The 21,078-nt window shown below is 48.1% G+C and overlaps 1 protein-coding gene and 1 long non-coding RNA gene across 2 annotated transcripts in view; one reads left to right on the forward strand and one right to left on the reverse strand.

Moving 5' to 3' along the window:
• Positions 1-13,395, reverse strand: part of LOC115481285 — a 49,050-nt gene extending 35,655 nt beyond the window's left edge. Inside the window, exon 1 of the long non-coding RNA XR_003943945.1 lies at positions 13,278-13,395. This is a non-coding gene — a long non-coding RNA (uncharacterized LOC115481285). The remainder of the gene's footprint in view (positions 1-13,277) is intronic.
• PLEC (plectin) overlaps positions 9,695-21,078 on the forward strand; it is a 285,737-nt gene continuing 274,353 nt past the window's right edge. Inside the window, 1 exon segment of the mRNA XM_030220355.1 lies at positions 9,695-11,594. Within this exon segment, the coding sequence (XP_030076215.1) occupies positions 9,710-11,594 (1,885 nt within the window). The 5' untranslated portion in view covers positions 9,695-9,709.

Raw genomic sequence — 21,078 nt, forward strand, 5'->3', positions numbered from 1 at the left:
GGCCATCCTTCAGGGGTAGGCTGATCACTGAGAGACCCGCCCCACAATAGCCAGGCCCCCTGCAAACAACCATAGAGAATCTATAAAAAAGAAAATTGGTGCACAGAGCTTGGGCTATTTCATTAGTACCTGGGGACCATGAGTCAATTTTAGCAGACATTGAAAAGGTGCCGGTACTCAGTACCCCTGAAAAAAAAAAGCCCTGCCTCTTCCTACCCCAGAACCAGATATGGAATCATTGCATATACCATAGCTTGTTACACTTCCAGCCTGATTCCCGGGGCCCCATTCCCCAGTTTGCTATGAGGAACTCAGTGTGTAGGCTAGCTGGTAATTGGATACAGTAGTCAATCGCCTGAGTACATTACTGAAAGAGCAGGTGGGCCATTGCACACCGGGGTCAGAGGGAGCCAGAAATGGACTGGGGCACACATAAGTCACCAGCAGCTGTGCCAAAGGGCCCCTGCAGTGGCATGTGGTGGGTTACTGGGGAGGAAGGAGGAGAGCTGTGGGATTGCGGCTGACCCTGCTGTACCACTTCTGCCCCCTCTTCTGCCATGCTCTAATTTTCTGTATCCTCCTCTTGGATTTTTTTTTTCTATAAACTCTTCTCCCCTTCAGTTTGCAGGGTGTTGTGTCTCAACCCCGCCTTGACTTTCTGCCTGCATTTCAAAGCCTTTTTCTTCAGGTCTCTGTAATCTACCAAAGATCTGTGCTTGTGCCTCACCCCACTAAACTCTGTTTTTCTCCACTAGGGCACCAGCTGCCTGTTTAACCTCTCTGGCCCGTCCACCTGTTCTCTGTGGGCTTCCTGCTATCCTCCATCCTCTCCTTCTAAACTAACACTGTCTTCCAATTCAATTACATGCTCACACAGAGATGGATTTTCAAAAGATTTTTCTGGATAATTTCAGGAATTCACCAGACCAGTTCCAAAATTTGAATTTCCTGCTCTTCTGACCACTTAACTTTTGTCCAGGGAGGTGGGGGGGGGGGGGGGGGAGTTTATTCAACAGTAACTGATTTAAGTCTGGTCTTGACAAGTACCTGTCCCTGTCCACAGTTAACTACTACTACTACTTATCACTTCTGTAGTGCTACTAGAAGTACGCAGCGCTGTACACTGAACATGTAAGAGACAGTCCCTGTACTACAGAGCTTACAATCTAATCAGGACAGATAAGGGAATTACTTAAGGTGGGAATGATAAAACAGACATGGGTACTGAACAAATGAATAGGAGTTAGGAATTAAAAGCAGCCTCAAACTGGTTATTTTTAACTGCTTATATTCAACACCAGTGATTTATTAGATAGATTAAAAGCTTATTTTTCACAGGACAGTCTTCAACAGATTATCCAGGCTATGATGGTATCAATCATTGATTATTGCAACATTTACCCCTCCTCCCCCGTTTACTAAGCAATGTGGCAGTGAATGGGCTGTGTCTGCATTAGTGCAGCTTAGTAAACAGGGGTATTAATATTTAGGTCTATCTGCTGCTAAATTACTACATCGCCTGCAAATCACACAAAATGTGGTGGCTAACTGGATTTTGGAAGGGCAGCCCGTTTGCAAGTTTGTGGTTTTAGATTTTTGCCTCATTCATTCATTCAGTTTGGGCAGCTCTTAGCTTATCTGGTGGGCACAGCTACATTGATTAGATGGATCCAGTTTTATTAAATATGTCTCCCTGCAGTAGGTACTTTTTCTTTTAAATGTAGCTTTGAAAATCTGTACAATACAGGCTGCAGTCCAGTGGAATTGCTTTACTGTGGCCTTTACAGGCAGAGAAGGATTCTGTGAGGTTTTCATAAAATCTGTGCTGTAAATTCTTCTGGAGCTTATGAACTTAGTCCATGTTTGTGTAGTTCAGAACTAATGTTTTACTGTGTGTGATTTAATTATATTGTAAAGTGTGTTCTATCTCATTGTGATCTGCTTGGAACACTTTGGATATCATTGTGATCTGCTTGGAACACTTTGGATAGAAGCGGAATAGAAATACTGGAATTAAATTAATCTAAAATCTGGTTACTACTACTACTACTACTACTATTTAGCATTTCTATAGCGCTACAAGGTATACGCAGCGCTGCACAAACATAGAAGAAAGACAGTCCCTGCTCAAAGAGCTTACAATCTAATAGACAAAAAATAAATAAAGTAAGCAAATCAAATCAATTAATGTGAACGGGAAGGAAGAGAGGAGTGTAGGTGGAGGCGAGTGGTTACAAGTGGTTACGAGTCAAAAGCAATGTTAAAGAGGTGGGCTTTCAGTCTAGATTTAAAGGTGGCCAAGGATGGGGCAAGACGTAGGTGCTCAGGAAGTTTATTCCAGGCGTAGGGTGCAGCGAGACAGAAGGCGCGAAGTCTGGAGTTGGCAGTAGTGGAGAAGCGAACAGATGATAAGGATTTATCCATGGAGCGGAGTGCACGGGAAGGGGTGTAGGGAAGGACGAGTGTGGAGAGATACTGGGGAGCAGCAGAGTGAATACATTTATAGGTTAGTAGAAGAAGTTTGAACAGGATGCGAAAACGGATAGGGAGCCAGTGAAGGGTCTTGAGGAGAGGGGTAGTATGAGTAAAGCGACCCTGGCGGAAGATGAGACGGGCAGCAGAGTTTTGAACCGACTGGAGAGGGGAGAGGTGACTAAGTGGGAGGCCAGCAAGAAGCAGATTGCAGTAGTCTAAACGAGAGGTGACAAGGGTGTGGATGAGGGTTTTGGTAGAGTGCTCGGAAAGAAAGGGGCGGATTTTACGGATGTTGTAAAGAAAGAAACAACAGGTCTTGGCGGTCTGCTGGATATGAGCAGAGAAGGAGAGAGAAGAGTCAAAGATGACCCCAAGGTTTCGAGCTGAGGAGACAGGGAGAATGAGAGAGCCATCAACAGAAATGGTTATTTCTAAACGTGTTGGGTTGAGTCCGACTGGATATCATCCTCTATCTGCCCTATCAGCAGTAATTGTACAGTGCTGTGCAGTCTGGGCTGTGTTGAGTGGTCTCTCAGTGCTTTCTGGTTGGTAGTTGTCCTATGGCTATGGTGATCAATCTCTCAGTGCTGTGCAGTCTGGGCTATGGTGAACAGTCTCTGCTGCACAGTTTGGGATCTAGTGAACAGTGTCTTGGTGATTTATGATTGGTAGTTGTCCAGTGGCAAGCAGTCTCACAGTGCTATACAGGTAGAGCTGTGGCGAGCAGTCTCTCAGTGCTACGCAGTCTGGGCTTTGGCGAGCGGTCTCTCAGAGTTGTACAGTCTGGGCTGTGTTGTGGTCTCACAGTACTTTGTGGTTAGTGGTTGTCCTTTGGCGAGCAGTCGCTCAGTGCGGCACAGGCTGTGCTGTGGTGTTCAGTCTGTCAGTGTTATGCAGTCTGGGCTGTGTTGAGCAGTCACTTGGTGCTCTGTGGTTGGTAATTGTGTTGTGGTGGGTGGTTTCTTGGTGTTTTGTAGTCTGTGCTGTGGTGCGTGGTCTCTCAGTTCTGTGTGGTTGGTAGTTGTGCTGTGGTGAACAGTCTCTTAGTGTTTCACAGGCTGGGCTATGGTGAGGGGTTCTCACTAACTGTGCAGTCTGGACTGTGGTGAGAAGTCTGTTAATGCTTTGTGGTTGGTAATTGTGCTGTGTTGATTCAGTCTCTTTGTATTGTGCAGTGTGTGCTGCGGTGAGTGGTCTCTCGGTGCTGCACAGTCTGGGCTGTGTCGGGCAGTCTCTTGGTACTTCTTGGCTGGTAATTGTTCTGTGGTGATTCAGTCTTTTGCTGCTGCATAGTCTGTGCTGTGTTGAGCGGTCTCAGTGTTGAGCAGTCTCTTAGTACTTTGTGCTCTGTAATTGTGCTGTGGTGAGCGGTCTCTCAGTGCTGTGTGGTGGTTGGTAATTGGGCTGTCTCCTTGGTGATGGAGGAATATTTTGCCTCCCTGAAGGCTTTTGCTGAGTTCCAACTTCTTTCCTGCCTTCTTACTGCATGTTTGTGGTTGAAATGATTGCTACCGTCTGTGTTCCATTAGCTCTGTAGTGACTGTTAAATCCCCTCATTCCCCCCCCCATATGTCTCAGCTCAGTAGTGACTTTGATAGGGCCCCCTGGTGTCTCTATTCAGTAGTGATGGGTGTGAGTGCCCCTTTAGTATCAAGTACTGAAAAGTGTTTTCTGGTGTTAAAGTCTGTTGCCAACAATGGAGGTGTGGACTCTCCCCTGAGCCCCTGCTAGTTGGGCACAATATGGCAGACTGCTGTTTCTTTCCTCCCTGCCCAGGCCCCTTCCTTCCCTGTTGTATGCCAAGTAAACAGCAGTCACTGGTGAGACTGGCTGGTGTATAGGTTTCAGCCCTTAGTTTGTGGCTGGGCGGTGCCAGCTGCTGATGGTTATGGCCTTCCCGACAGCAGCATGGCAGGAAATGGAGGTTTTATGTGCAGCCTGACTCAGGATGCCAGGTGCTGATGGCATCTTCTGAGCTGCCTGGTACATGGCCTGTCTGAGAGGAGGCTTTTCTGAAGACATGTGGGAGGAGGGGGCCAACGTGGCACTGCAGGATGCAGAACATGGAATGTGAGGGGAGGAGGTGGCTCAGCTGATGACTAACAGAGAAAGCTTGAGGTTTTTGCACACTTGAGAGCAGAATGAGGTGGGGTGGTCAGTACAGTGGAGCAGCGGGGAAACTGCCTGGTCCATGAAAAATGAGTTGTAAGGCGTGCACGCTGAGGAGGGTGTCTGTCGTCTCATGTAAACCGTGTTACTGATATAGCTGTTATGAAAGTGGCCCGCTGTTCATTTGTGAAAATAAATTCTGTTCTGTGCAGCAGAATGTCAACCATTCGGACGCCTCCATTACCTCATGCACGACACCCTCTAATTTCTGTAATGGGTTATCCAGTTACGGCGTACTTAGTTCTAGAGAGACTTGAGTTGTATTTTTGGTGGCTGTTAGCTGCTACAGCTGCCTTCATAATCCACATGCACCATGAGATCCTTTGACTGTTACCAGATCGCCCTTCATGGAGGACAGAAGCCTCTGGTGTTGGGTTGTGCAGACCTTGCGGTCTTCTTAGCACCATAAGAGGGTCTCTCATTGCCTTCCATTTCTGTGCTGGGTAAGGGGAGGAGAGGGAAGATTTGGGAAGAGCTTGGCTGCTGGTGGTGGGTGAAATGGAGGGAGGCTGCAGAGCAGGAAGTAGGAACTGAACCCCTCCTTGTTTCCTAGGAAAGCAGAATCATTTCTTCTCCCTCTCCAGAGAAATTATTTCTGTGTGTCACTTGTTCCTGCTATAAAAAAAATCAGTTCTTTTACTCTCACCCTCTTTGAGTCTTCATCTGATTATTTTTCCTTGTGCTGCCAGAGTAATAACTAAACTTGTGAAAGGAAAGAACGCCAGGGTACAGACAGGACAGTTCTCAGGTTCTGGCACTGGTCCGTATTGTTCCTGATCAGGTCACATTTCTTGCCTGGTGGCAGAATAAAATATTGTGCTGCTGTATCTGCTGTTTCTGTTAAGAATTACACAGTTTTTCTGCTTGTTCTTTGGTTTTCTCTCTCTCTTCTTTGGGGAAATGTGTATTTATGTATCTTTGTATTTTGCACAGTGCAGTAGGAAATGCATTTCTGTTCCTATTTCTCCAGTATTGCACTGCATGCAGAGCCTGGCTTCTTGGGGTTTCCAGTTCAGTATTTGCGTGTTTCTGTTTCTAGACTTTCGTCACTTATTCTATATTCAGTGAGGGTCTGTCTGTGTTCTGTGTAACTGAGGTGTGTAAATTCTTTGTTAGTATGTGTGTGGAGCAGCCCAGCTTGCTCAGTTTTCTGCATAGGAGGTGTGTTGGTGTTTTAGGGTCTAGTGTTAAGGATGTGCATTCATTATTGATTTTACCACATTTTCTTAACTTCCTTTTGAGAAAACAGCAGCAAAGCAGACCACTAAAGGGCCGATGATCAGAAGCAAATGCGGACGCTAGAGGCCATTAGGGCCGGACTAGTGCCCGTGTTTGCCTGCGCCCCAGGATCAGAGCTGGTGACAGCGTGAAATAACATGCTCATCAGCTTTGATTGCCAAATGCATGCAAACGAGGGTCTCCCACATTTCTCCCTTATGATTGGCAGGCAATGCACCAAACAAGGATGCTGCTCCTGCTGCAAACCCTACGCCAGCTCGGAGTTGACGTTAGGGTTTGCCAGCAAGGGAGGAATGGGGGAGATCAATAGAAGAGGTTTGATAGGTCCTGGATTTTCTCCCGGACCTGTCAAACCTAAACCCACCCCCCCAAACACACAATCCTGGACCTGTCAAACCTAAGCCCCCCCCCCAACCTTCCAAACACTAAAAAGACCCTGGTGGTCCAATGGGACCACTAGCCCTCCGCACCCACTTCGATCCCACGGCCTATCTCGTAGGTGGAGGAGGGAGGGACTAGCAGTCCTTCCCTGCTCTGTGGGCGCCTCCTCAAAATGGCGGAACCCTGCCCGGTGCATCCTGGGATGCGCTGGGTGGGGCTTAACTTCCATATAAAGGATGCACCGGGCAGGGTGCCATCATTTTGAGGCAGGAGGTACTACTAGTTCCTCCAACTATGAGGTAGGCCGCTGGGGGGGGGATGCAGATGTGGAAGGCTGGCAGCCCCACTGGACCACCAGGGTCTTTTTAGTCTTTGGTGGGTCCTGGAGGTCCACTGGACCTCTTCTGCTGTTTGACAGGTCCAGGCTTTCTTTTTTATGACAGCCCAGACCTGTCAAACAACTTCAGCCCAGGCACAATCCTCCCATAGAGTACCCCTATGATCAGAGCTAATAGCGCACCTAAATTTGCATGCTTTTAGCTCTGATCAGGGCCGCCGAGAGGGGGGGAAGGGGGGACAAAATTCTCCGGGCTTCCAAGGGGGGCCTGGCGCTGCAGTCCCCGGTCTCACCCGCCCGCCCTCGGCTCTGTTGACAGCCCCTCTCTGTCCGCCACCGGGCCCCCTGCATTCATATTGGCAGAAAGTGAAAGTGCAGTGGCAGATTGCCTCCCTTCGGGTCTTCCCTCTCTGTGTCCCTCCCTCATCTGATGTAACTTCCTGTTTCCGTGAGGGCGGGACACAGGGAGGGAAGGCCCGAAGGGAGGCGATCTGCCACTGCCATTTCACGTGGAGGTGAGGCGCTGCCAATTTGAATGCAGGGGGCCGATGGCAGATGGAGGGGGGCTGTCGACAGGGCTGGGGGTGGGCGGGTGGAGACTGGGGACTGTGGCGCCAGCGGCCTAAGTAGTGATTGGGGGGGGAGCGGTGGGGGCAGCAGCCTCGGGGGGGGGGGGGGGGGGCAGCGACTCAGTCTCTCAGCAGCCCTGGCTCTGATCATAGGGGTGTTAATACCCTGCACTGTTCTGGCACTAATTTTAGAATGCTGTTTGGAAAAGCATGGGGCTTCTGATCATCTGCATCTAGGTGCATATTGGATTTAACTCGCACCTTTTTCAGTAGTAGCTCAAGGTGAATTACATTCAGGTACAGGAAGTATTTCCTTGTCCCCCAAGGGCTCACAATATCCTATATAATAAAATGCACCTCCAACGTTTTGAAGATGACTGCGTGGACATAAGCCTTGAGGCATTCGTGCTTCTGTATCCATCTCCTGAAATGATGACATCTCCCACTTCCGGGTGCGTCAGCAGCGACAGTGCCCAATCACAACATAGCAGCGTGAGCCAATTCCGTCGCGTACCTGTGCTGATGGGGGACCCCAACCCCGACATCCGAAGTCCTCTTCTCGGCTGCCGCGGCGTTGCTTGCTGATGTCAGACGCACACACAAAAACTTGATCAGATCATTCAGCAAGCAACGCCGCGGCAGCTGAGAAGAGGACTTTGGCTGTCGGGGGTTGGGGTCCCCCGTCAGCACAGGTATGCGACGGTGGCGGGGGAGGGTTTTCGGCGGAAAGGGGGGGTTGAGAGGGTCGTGGCAGGGGGGTCCAGGGGACAGTAACGTGGAGGGGGTGTTGAAATCCGAGGGAGGGGGGAGTCTGTAACACGATGGGAGGGGCGTGAGGGGGCCTTTAACTGGAAGGGAGGGTGGGGGTCTGGAACTCGAAAGGAAGGGAGGGAAGGAGGCGTGGCTCTCGGAGGGGACAGAGCGAGGGAGGGTGGGGGATTACCTTGCTAGCGCTCGTTTCATTGCCTACCGAAACGGGCCTTTTTTACTAGTAAGTTTATATCTGAGGAAATGGAGGGTTAAGTGACTTGCCCAAAATCACAAGGAGCAGCAGTGGGATTTGAACCCTGATCTTACCTGGTTCTCAGCCTGCTGCCCTAACCATTAGGCTGCTCCTCCACACCTTAAAAATGATAGTGCACACTAAATTGACTGACCTTGCACTAACTGACAAATTAATGCACACTGTCAGATAGTGCTGTTAAGAAGTCATAGCACATGCTAAAAATTTCCCATTAAAATGAATTAATGAAATGAAGGGAACCTCACCCCCTCCCCTTGAAAATCAGGGTTTAAAAGACAAATGAGATGAGTATGTGTGGTCTTGCATACTCCTGCCATACTTTCAGTGCCTTTCTCATGTACAGGGCTGTTGCTGTTTGAGTCATGGCAGTTAGTGCTGTGTATTTTTTGTTAAATTTTGTGTTAATTCAGAGTGCCTGGTAGTGAAGGGAGTTTCTGTCGCTGGTATTGTGAAGAGCCAGCATTTGGTGCATTCTCTTTAGTATTGGGAGAGTAAGGGAAGTGTCTTAATTCTTCTCTGCATCCATTATTAGGGGTGTTTCTGTGCGGTGTGTTTGGGGGGTGGGGTACAAAGCATCAGTAGTGCACCACCCCCGGTTTGAAGAGGAGTGTCTCAAAATTATCAGCTACGGGGCAGCAGAACATTATTTTGGTGCACCGCCAACTTAAAGCAGTTAACACTAAGCCCCTGCTTCTGTTTGCAGAACCAGAGGTGCAGGATTTGTACTCGAGTTCTGTCCCATTTTAGATATTTCTGGATAATGACAGACTCCAGACTTCACTCTCATGTAATAAGATGGCTGAATAGTGCTATCAGATGGTTTTAATAATAGTTTTCCTGGGGAGTGGAAACTGACCAGGGATTTGTATGTCAGTCGGCCCTTTCTCCTCTGTCTCTCTTCAAAGGGTTTGGGGTAGGGGGTGCTGCTGAGAGGAGAGAAAGGTTGAGTGACAGAGGCAGATACTACTCTTGCACTGGGTTATATCCTGGAATGAATGAATGTGAAGGAGGAGCCACTCCTGGACTGTTGAGTCAGTGACTGAGTGAGCCCTGAGGCTCACAGCGCATGTTTCCTTGTGCTGTGGGTGTGTGCCTCTGTCTTTCTTTTGGACTGGATACCTTCCATGCGCTGCTTCTCTTCCTCCCGGTACTGCCGGCTCACTTCACCAGCTCTCTTCTGTGGCAGCTCGGGGTTGCTTCTCCTCCCTCATCTGTGCCCTCTGTCTTGCCTAACGTAGGTGGAGTCATCACATTCTCCAGAGCTCTGAGCGTCCGAAGAGGGAGGGAAAGAGAGACTCTATCCATTTCTTATTTTAGGCACTGCTGAAAGGCAGAAGAGAGCCTGCAGCCAGCTGCAGCCTTTCAAACAGAGTGTCTTCCTGGGAAACCCAGCAGTGACACTCACTGGCAGCCGGATCTGCCAGCTTTTTGCTTCAGGGACCTTAGCTTTCCAAGACCCATCTCTGCCACATTCCTTCTCACTTCCTTTTTGGTGCCAACAAGTAGGTTTGCAAGATGGTGGCAGGCATGCTAATGCCACTGGACCAGCTCCGAGCAATTTATGAACTCCTCTTCCGAGAAGGGGTGATGATTGCCAAAAAGGACAAGCGACCACAGAGCCTACATCCTGAAATCAAGGGAGTCTCCAACCTGCAGGTGATCCGAGCTATGGGATCCCTGAAGTCACGTGGATATGTACGGGAAACCTTCGTCTGGCGTCACTTCTACTGGTACCTGAGCAATGAAGGCATTGTGTATCTCCGCCAGTATCTTCATCTGCCACCTGAGATTGTCCCGGGTTCCTTGCAGAGGGTACGGCGTCCAGTAGCCATGGTGATTCCTGCTCGACGGGCCGTAGGGCCTCATGTCCAGACTGTGACAGGTCCAACTAGTTATGCAGCCAAGCCTTCCATAAGGGAGGAGAGGTGGGCATCTAACCAGGAACGGCAGGAGTATCGGAGGAAAGAGTTGATGGAAGAAAACCGTAAGGAAACGCTGTACTCAACAGGCCTGTCCAAACCAACTCAAGAACACTCAATAAGGAGCAAGAACCAAGGGTCCAAGGAAGAGTACCAAGGATTCCAGAGGAAAGAGGAGGTGACAGAGAGCCATATGGAAATGCTATTCCCAACAAGTGTATCCAAGCCAACTCTAGTGCGTCCAACAAGGAGTGAGAGCCATGGGTCCAAGGAAGAGTGCCAGGAGTTCCAGAGGAAAGAGATGGTGGCAGAAAGATATAAGGAGACACTGTCTACTATGGAAGTGTCCAAGCCTACTCTAGAAAGCCCAACAAAGAGCCAGAACCAAGGGTCCAAGGAGGAACGTCAGGGTTTCCAGAGAAAAGAGAATGTGGTTGAGAGTCATAAAGAGACATCCACTGTGGGAGTGTCTAAGCCAACTCCAGACTGCCCAAGGAGTGAGAAAAAAGAGTCCAAGAAAGAGCCGAAGGGACAAGGAAAGGAGGAGGTGGTCACAGTGAGCCATAAGGAGCCACTTCACACTTTGAACGTGTTCAAGCCGGGTCCAGAGAACCCACAAAGAGAGAGGACCCAGACATATAAGCTGGAGAGAGAGGAGATACCAGAAATACAGGAGAAAACATTTACTTCCAAACCATCTCAGGAGCATCCATCAAAGAGTGAGAAGCAGGGGCCCAAGCAAGAAAGCCTGGAATACAAAAAGAAAGAGAAGGTGGCAGTGAGCCATAAGGAGATTGTTTCCACAGCAGAAGTATCTGTGGTGACTCCAGAGTTCCAAAAACCCATGAAGATCAAAGAGATACACATGGAGACAGTTTCCAGAGTGGGACTGACTAAATCAGCTCCAGAGCACCTGATGAGGGATGAGAGTCTAAAGTCCAAGCCAGAGCATCAGGAGGTCAAGGGGGCAGAGGAGACAACTGAAATCCTCATGGAGACACACTCTAAAATAGAAGTTTCCATGCCCGTTCCAGAGCACCAGACAAGTCAACGCTCCAAACCAGAGCTTAAGGACAATGAGAACATGGCAGGGAAGCATGTGGAAGTGATACCTATGTTAGAAGTATCCAAGCCTGTTCTGGAATTCCCAACAGGGGATACCATCTATTTACCAGAGTACCAAGAATATCAGAAGAAAGAGGAGGTGGCACAGATTCCTACTGGTACGGTATCCATAGTGGAAACATCCAAGCTAGCTCCAGAGGACCCAACAAGCTGTGACGGCCAGGGGTCCAAGCGAGAAAGTCAGGAGGTCCTAGGAGCAGACGAAGTGGCAGAGACTGGCATGGTTGTACCCCTGGTGGGAGTGTCTGAGCTGGAAGATACAGATTCCTTGAGGACAGAGGAAGTGGCAGAGACTGACATGGAGACAGTACCCGCTGTGGGAGTGTCTGAGATGGAAGATCCCACCCCTGCCGAAGGTTAGCACTCCAACCCTTTAGCTTTGTTGTGTTGCTGTCCTTGGATAATCCCTCTGGTGGCAGGGGGTGGAGAGGAGCTTTGGTGTGTTTGTCTCTTGTGTTGCTATGACTTTCTGTTAGACTGATGTGTACTTCAGAGCCTAGATAAGGGGAACAGAGGCAGGAAAGGAGGAGTAGTTAGAGGGAAGATTGTGGGTGCTAAGCCAACCTGTGACAGCAGAGAGTCCCGCTGAGGGCAGAAACATTTTACCCCTCTCTGTCTGTCTTTGGCATCTTGTGTTCATTGTGTCCTGTTTCTAGAGAGGGCTTTAAGTTTTCTGCTGTAGTAAATCTGATATGGCGGCTCACAAAGTACATAGACATACAAATGTACATAGGTTACTATGCATGTGCTTTGAAAATAAGCACCATTAATGTTAGTAAAACCTCCTTTTGCTTTAAAAGTTCTTTATCCTGAAGTGAGGGCAGGGGGACAGAGGGAAGACAGGGGTTTTGCTGACTGCAGCCTGATGTGAAGCACATGGGTTTCTCTCTTCACCTACCTCTCCCAGTCCCAGTCTCAGACTAATTCTTCCCCTCCCTCTCTCCTTCTGCCCCTGTATTACCAGCCCTGCCCTCCTCCCTGCTCCCTCCCATTCTCAGCTTGAATTAACCCCTTTACTGCCAGTTATCTCCGCCTCTCTTTCCTTGCCTCTATGGGACTGCTCTCCCCACTGCTGGAATTAAGTGCTTTCCTATCATTCATCCCTCTGTCCTCCACCTTCCTGCACTGTACTGTATTCCTCTGCTGAGGTTATGTATTATTATTATTTATTGCATTTGTATCCCACATTCCCCCACCTATTTGCAGGCTCAATGTGGCTTACATAGATTTGATAACATTGTCATAACAGGATATCAGATACAATTAGTAATGTGTATGAGCTAAACATATCAAAGCCGTGGTTTTAAGCCTGGCTATAATAATATTAACTGGTCAGCTGGAGGGATGGGGTACTGAACCACATGCTGAGAGAGAGACCACCAGAGGTCTGTGTTGTGTACTTAGTGCCCAGGGCCTTCTGGGAGGCATGGCTGAACTTCTGTTCTGTCCCTCCCCCCTCCCCAACACACATACAAATAGTCCCTTTTCATTGCTAGACTGTGTCTTAATCTTGAGGAATACTTCATGACTCCCCATTCAGGGCCCTGGTTGGTATCTCTGAGTTCAGTGACCCCCCCCCCCCCCCCCCCCCCCCACACACACACACTGGGCCCTGAGAGAGTGTTGTGAGTTCTCTGAACCCCTGTGCTGGGTATTTTCAGCTCTGTGACCCCCACCACCACCTATGCTGTGTCCTGTGAGGAAGTGAGTATGTTCTCTCTGACCCTGTGCCCCTGAATCCTGCCAGCATAAGTCTTTGCTGTCTGACCCCTCACACTGAGTGCTGCAGGGTGTCTCCATGCTCTTTACCTGAGTACCTGCATTTTCTGATTCCCATGCTCAGTCATCTGAGGATGTCTGTGCATTATGCAGCTCATAAACCAATTCTGCCAAATTACCCAGTTCCAGGCTGGAGATTTTGGTCAGCCCTGGATTTTTTACCATTCCATCCTGATGCATTATGGGACCTGCAGCACTGAGTGTATTTGTGCTCTCTGAACCCATACTATGTCTGAAATTTCTGACCCCAATGCTGAGACCTCTCAGGGTGTCTTTGCAGTCTCACTCCTATCCTGGGTACTCTCAGAGGGTCTCTGCAGTCTCTCTCCCACCCTGGATCCTCCCAGGGAATCTCTGTGCAGTCTCTCTCCTCTTGGGGTCTCTGCAGTCTTTGATTTCAGTGTACTGAAAGTTCCACATAAAGAAATTCTTCTGTGTATTTAAAAACTGAGATCACTGCGTTATGTGTTATGAATGTGCTCTGGACTTTTGTGTGTACGTTGGTGGGAGGGGATCTTCGCTTTCCTGGGGGTGGGATGTTCATACCTGCTTTCAGAAATGAGTTTGCTGACAGTTTTTGTGCTGCTTGACTCTGTTGAAGTTTTAGTTACTGGACTGAGGTTTTTTTTTTAATAAGCTTTGATGTCTCCCCCATCTGTGAAGGTTATGTCAGATATGTTGGCTGGTTTACAAGTTCCAAAAGTTGAGAGTGACAGACAAGGAGACATACACACATACCATCACAAAGTATACACACATGCACTGCCTCACACAAACACATATGTGCACACTCCCTCACAGTTTACACACACACACACACATGTACACACTGCCTCACAAATTATACACACACGCACTGCATTACAAGCACACACACACACACTGCCTCACAGAAACACACACATGATCACTCCCTCACAAATTACACACATACACTTTCTTACGTGTGCACGCTGACATACATATACGAACACACTGGCTCACAAATTATACACACATGCACTGCATTACAAACAAACACACACACACACACACAGCTTCACACATGCACACTGCCTCACACACACATGCCTAGATCTACTTAGGGCTCCTCATCTCTACCAGGATGTGTTTCTTCCTGCACTACTTTAAAGACATGGTAGAAATACAACAGTTGCACAGACATAAAGGACCAGAGGGTATTCCTTTTAAGGTGTAGTCCTGAATCCTGGTTTCTTCTACTTATGTAATTAAAGGTATCACACTGACACTGACTGCTCCATTTAAGGTGATGTATCAAATAAATTACCTGCAGACAAGATGTTAAGGCATATGAACACTGCAAGAGAATGAGAGATTCCAGGGATAGGCCTTATGGTGAATAAGAGAAGTGAATCCTTAGCTGTGGGGGCAGTGAGGGTTAAAGTCTGGGATAAGCACAGAGGATCCTTAGATGAGGGGTAAAGTCTGGGATAAGCACAGGTGAGCCTTAGGTGTGTGTGTGTGTGTGGGGGGGGGGGGGGGTGAAGGGTAAAGTCTGGGATAATCGCAGGAAATCTGTAGCTGTGGGGAAGTGAGGGGTAAAGTCTGGGATAAGCACAGAGGATCCTTAGCTATGGGGTAATAAGGGGAACTAGAGATGTAGGATGTGTGGTTTTGCAACAGGAAGGGCTGAGCCTGGAGGCCTTTACTTGTGATTTGGTGTGTTCAGAGATTGTGTGCCTTTGGATAATTTATGTAAAAGGGACCTTTTCTGTATTGTTTGCACATCTACATGGAGCACTAGCTGATCCTCTTGCTCTGTGCTTGCAAGTTTGTGGATTTCAGTTGAAGTTTTGTTGTCTGGAAGAGGCGGCACCCTTAAGAGTGAAGGATGGGGGGGTCTCACCCCCCCCCCCCTTTCCTTGCCTGCCTTGGGCTCTGGCTATGACTCAGTCCAGCCATGCTGCAGATTTTCCAACAGGAAACTTTAAAAATAGGCAAAAAGAAAAGGGCGGGGCAGGGTGGGGCTGATTCCAGCAACAGGAGGCCAGCTTCCTCATGATCACTCAGCACTGCTACGGCCTGCTGGTATCTTGGCCCTTCTGCCGGTTCTTGGCACTGTAAATCTGAATGTTACTGTGACACCCTACCAAAATGGGTGTCACAGGACTGGCATGCTCATTACACACGTGATTCACACAGTGTGCATACATCACATGACTGCTGAGCTAATTGAAATTTACACATGACATGAGTGCTGCAGACAGACAGACTGATAGATGTGTTATTTGCAGTCTGACTGCTGGAGGTGCTGCTGTGTGTCTACTGCTTAAACAGCTTGCATCCTCTCCTCTCCTCTCCCCATTTCCCATCAAGCATCATTCAGGGATGCTGTGTATGTTATGAGTGTGCAGGCACGAGTGCTTGTGCCATGCATGATATGCACTGTGCCACTGCAGCTTATACAATGCTGGGTGTGTCTCTTATTGAGTATATCAGTGTGTGTTTCATCATGCTGCTTTAGCCAAATTGTAGCTCTTGGGTGCAATATGCAGGTTTTTGTAGGAGTGAACTGCTGGATAGATTCAGGGCATTCACTTAACACAGTGATGCCCCAGATCACAGTCCCCTTTCTCTGTGGAATTTCGTGTTTGTGGAAGAGCAGCTTGGCACATCCCACTGCGAGGTGCCTGGGGCGGTCATCCTGCTTGCTCCTATCTTTCCTTTGCTTTGGATGAGCCTTATGGTACTTATCTGCCCCATTGGATTTGCTGTTTCTGTGTATTGGGGAGGGAAGGTGAGAGAATAGGGACTGTGGATAATGTCCTCACATGGGGGTAGGAAGCATGGAGCTTGTCCCTGTGGGGTAGGGAATGCAGAGCTTGTGGCCAGCATAGGGGGATGGGGTGGGATGAGATGAATAAAATAGATTGATCCACATATGGAAGGGGTTAAGTGCTGTCTCTGGGCCATGTTTGCAGTGAAGTGCTTTGGCAAGTCTTAAAAAAAAAATAATGATGTGTTCTTTATAAAACGGGAAAGTGTTTCTCATCTATCCATTATACATTGTTATGGGCTCACAAAGAACACTTTTAAAACTATCTGTATTCCATGAAATACAGAGTCTTTTCTCCAAGGCTGGGATCTGCCACCAAGAGCCCCTCACTTACAAATCCCTCCTAGTCAGTGCAGTGACAGCCCTGGACCACAGCTATGCACCGCACCAGGCCTACTTCCAGTCCTGCAATCATGGGCCTTCAACCCACAGTCAGCCTATCTCTTCTCTCTGACCCAGCTCTGGTTCTTATCAGGATGTCTTTGATTCTCATTGGGGGGGGGGGGGGGGGGCTGCTGTCAGGGTGTCTGTCAGCCCTGTGGCTCTCAAAATGGGCTCTCTCAGGGTGTCTCTGCATGCTAATCTACAGGTGGTTTGGGGCTGGTTTTGGGCGGGAACAATTTTTTCCATCTGGCAACACTGCTCTGGGGCTATGTGCACTGCCTCTGCTTTATTGTCAGGCTCAGTCAACCCATGAAGCAGGAATTGAACCCAGATCTCTTCCATCCTGGAAGCCTAGGCCAAATATATTCCGCGTATTAAAAAAGGAGGACGGAAGACCAAACGACAGCCGGTGTGGTTAAAAAGTGAGGTGAAGGAAGCTATTAGAGCTAAAAGAAAATCCTTCAGAAAATGGAAGGAACCAACTGAAAATAATAAGAAACAGCATAAGGAATGTCAAGCCAAATGCAAAGTGCTGATAAGGAAGGCTAAGAGGGACTTAAAAAAAAAAAGATTGCGTTTGAGGGAAAAACACATAGTAAAAATTTTTTTAGGTATATTAAAAGCAGGAAGCCGGCAAAAGAATCGGTTGGACCGCTAGATGACCGAGGAGTAAAAGGGATGATCGGGGAAGACAAAGCCGTAGCGCAGAGATGAAATGAATTCTTTGCTTCGGTCTTCACCGAGAAAGATTTGGGTGGGATACCGGTGCTAGAAATGGTATTCGAAGCTGACGAGTCAGAGAAACTTAATGAATTTTCTGTAAACCTGGAGGATGTAATGGGGCAGTTCTACAAACTGAAGAGTAGAAAATCTCCTGCACCGGACGGTATTCATCCCAGAGTACTGATAGAACTGAAAAATGAGCGTCCGGAGCTATTGTTAGTAATATGTACTTTATCCTTAAAATCCAGCATGATACCAGATGATTGGAAGGTGGCCAGTGTAACGCCGATTTTTAAGAAAGGTTCCAGAGGAGATCCGGGAAATTATAGACCAGTGAGTCTGACGTCGGTGCCGGGCAAAATGGTAGAGACTATTATTAAGAACAAAATTACAGAGCATATTCAAAAGCATATATTAATGAGACAAAGTCAACATGGATTTAGAGAAGGGAACCAATCTACTACATTTCTTTGAAGGGGTGAATAAAGATGTGGATAAAGGTGAGCCGGTTGATGTGGAGGGGCATAATCGAACGCGAACGCTTATCTCCATGGGCATCTACAGTGGGGGAAATAAGTATTTGATCCCTTGCTGATTTTGTAAGTTTGCCCACTGACAAAGACATGAGCAGCCCATAATTGAAGGGTAGGTTATTGGTAACAGTGAGAGATAGCACATCACAAATTAAATCCGGAAAATCACATTGTGGAAAGTATATGAATTTATTTGCATTCTGCAGAGGGAAATAAGTATTTGATCCCCCACCAACCAGTAAGAGATCTGGCCCCTACAGACCAGGTAGATGCTCCAAATCAACTCGTTACCTGCATGACAGACAGCTGTCGGCAATGGTCACCTGTATGAAAGACACCTGTCCACAGACTCAGTGAATCAGTCAGACTCTAACCTCTACAAAATGGCCAAGAGCAAGGAGCTGTCTAAGGATGTCAGGGACAAGATCATACACCTGCACAAGGCTGGAATGGGCTACAAAACCATCAGTAAGACGCTGGGCGAGAAGGAGACAACTGTTGGTGCCATAGTAAGAAAATGGAAGAAGTACAAAATGACTGTCAATCGACAAAGATCTGGGGCTCCACGCAAAATCTCACCTCGTGGGGTATCCTTGATCATGAGGAAGGTTAGAAATCAGCCTACAACTACAAGGGGGGAACTTGTCAATGATCTCAAGGCAGCTGGGACCACTGTCACCACGAAAACCATTGGTAACACATTACGACATAACGGATTGCAATCCTGCAGTGCCCGCAAGGTCCCCCTGCTCCGGAAGGCACATGTGACGGCCCGTCTGAAGTTTGCCAGTGAACACCTGGATGATGCCGAGAGTGATTGGGAGAAGGTGCTGTGGTCAGATGAGACAAAAATTGAGCTCTTTGGCATGAACTCAACTCGCCGTGTTTGGAGGAAGAGAAATGCTGCCTATGACCCAAAGAACACCGTCCCCACTGTCAAGCATGGAGGTGGAAATGTTATGTTTTGGGGGTGTTTCTCTGCTAAGGGCACAGGACTACTTCACCGCATCAATGGGAGAATGGATGGGGCCATGTACCGTACAATTCTGAGTGACAACCTCCTTCCCTCCGCCAGGGCCTTAAAAATGGGTCGTGGCTGGGTCTTCCAGCACGACAATGACCCAAAACATACAGCCAAGGCAACAAAGGAGTGGCTCAGGAAGAAGCACATTAGGGTCATGGAGTGGCCTAGCCAGTCACCAGACCTTAATCCCATTGAAAACTTATGGAGGGAGCTGAAGCTGCGAGTTGCCAAGCGACAGCCCAGAACTCTTAATGATTTAGAGATGATCTGCAAAGAGGAGTGGACCAAAATTCCTCCTGACATGTGTGCAAACCTCATCATCAACTACAGAACACGTCTGACCGCTGTGCTTGCCAACAAGGGTTTTGCCACCAAGTATTAGGTCTTGTTTGCCAGAGGGATTAAATACTTATTTCCCTCTGCAGAATGCAAATAAATTCATATACTTTCCACAATGTGATTTTCCGGATTTAATTTGTGATGTGCTATCTCTCACTGTTACCAATAACCTACCCTTCAATTATGGGCTGCTCATGTCTTTGTCAGTGGGCAAACTTACAAAATCAGCAAGGGATCAAATACTTATTTCCCCCACTGTATGTCCGAAAACGGGTACGTGAAGAGGCGGGACAGACCGTGTTTTCGAAAAAATTGACTTTTTCAGCTGGGCGTTTGTTTTTTTAAGTGATAATGGAAACTAAAAACACCCAGCTCAAAAACGTCCTAATCCGAGTCATTTGGTCATGGGAGGGGCCAGGATTCGTAGTACACTGGCCCCCCTGATATGCCAGGACACCAACTGGACACCCTAGAGGTCAGTGCGGTGGACTTCATAAACAGCTCCCACATGCATAGCTCCCTTACCACAGGTGCTGAGCACCCAACCCCCCTCCCCCAAAACCCACAACCCACAAATGAACAACACTACCATAGCTCTTAGGGGTGAAGGGGGCACCTACATGTGGGTACAGTGGGTTTGGGAGGTGGGGTGGGCCTGGGTCCACCTGGCTGAAGTGCACTGCGGTACCCACTAAAAGTGCTACAGGGACCTGCATACATGCAGGCCTCTAGGACTTGTTGCTGCTATATAACATTGGCACACCAGTTGACACCTGAAGAGTAATCTCTCCGAAAACGTCCTTTATTGGAATAAGCACGCTTACTCACAGTTAACTGCAGATCAGAGGTTGTGCCCCACTGGCAATGAGTCTCGCTGGTACTGAGATTAGCAGTAGGTCAGAGCTGGCAGAATGCTGTACAATGCCCTCTTTCAGCCACATTCAAGGTAAGAACTAAGTTCTGTAACGTGGCTAACACATGAAAGGGATCTAAAACTGGCTTACAAAAATGGCCACTACCTCATGGACTACCGGAAACAAAACAGGGCACACTCTGACCCAGTAAGCAGGGGGAAAAGCACCATGGGAGGGAGTAGAGCCTACCAACAACCAACATCGTGAGCATTTGCCACAAGCTAGTGGAATCACGGAGCCCAATACCCTACACCCACCACAATGCATTGCTGATGTGACTCTGCAGTGCGCATAACAGAAAAGGTGTCATACTCACCCGAGAGCCACATCAGAACCAGGGAAAGGCTGTCACAGGATAGAACACATTCTGCTGTCATAGAGGTGGGTACGGCATTTGAGACTGGCATAGAGGCTGGAAAAAAAGTTTTTAAAGTGGGATTTTTTTGGTGGGAAGGGGTTAGTGGCCACTGGGGGAGTCCGGGGAGGTCATCCCCTCGAGTGGTCATCTGGGCAGTTGGGGCACTTTTTTGGGACTTGTTCGTGAAAAAAAAGGGTCCAAAAAAAGTGACCCAAAATCGCGGTAAAACGCCTTTTTTTTGATTATCAGCTAAAGATGCCCATCTCTCCTCGGCCGATAACCACGCCCCAGTTCCGCCTTCACCACGCCTCCGACACGCCCCCGTCAACTTTACCCATTTCCGCAACAGATTGCAGTTGGAAACGCCCAAAATCGGCTTTAGATTATACCGATTTGGGTGCCCACGGGAGAAAGACGCCCATCTCCCGATTTGGGTCGCAATATAGGCCTTTTTCTCTTTCGATTATAAGCAGGATTGTGTATCTGGATTTCCAGAAGGTGTTTGACAAAGTACCTCATAAAAGACTCCAGAGGAAATAGGAGAGTCATGGGATAGGAGGTAGTGTTCTATTGTGGATTAAAAACTGGTTAAAAGATAGAAAACAGAGAGTAGGGTTAAATGGTCAGTATTTTCGATGGAGAAGGGTAGTTAGTGGGGTTCCCCAGGGGTCTGTGCTGGGACCGCTGCTTTTTAACATATTTATATATGACCTACAGATGAGAGTAACTAGTGAGGTAATTAAATTTGATGATGACACAAAGTTATTCAAAGCCGTTAAATCGCGGGAGGATTGTGAAAAATTACAAGAGGACCTTACGAGACTGGGAGACTGGGCGTCTAAATGGCAGATGACGTTTAATGTGAGCAAGTGCAAAGTGATGCATGTGGGAAAGAGGAATCTGAATTAGAGCTACGTCATGAAAGGTTCCACGTTAGGAGTCACAGACCAAGAAAGGGATCTGGGTGTCATCGTTAATGATACGTTGAA

Source organism: Microcaecilia unicolor, chromosome 1 (assembly GCF_901765095.1).
Source record: "Microcaecilia unicolor chromosome 1, aMicUni1.1, whole genome shotgun sequence".
In the NCBI taxonomy this organism is placed as follows: domain Eukaryota; kingdom Metazoa; phylum Chordata; class Amphibia; order Gymnophiona; family Siphonopidae; genus Microcaecilia; species Microcaecilia unicolor.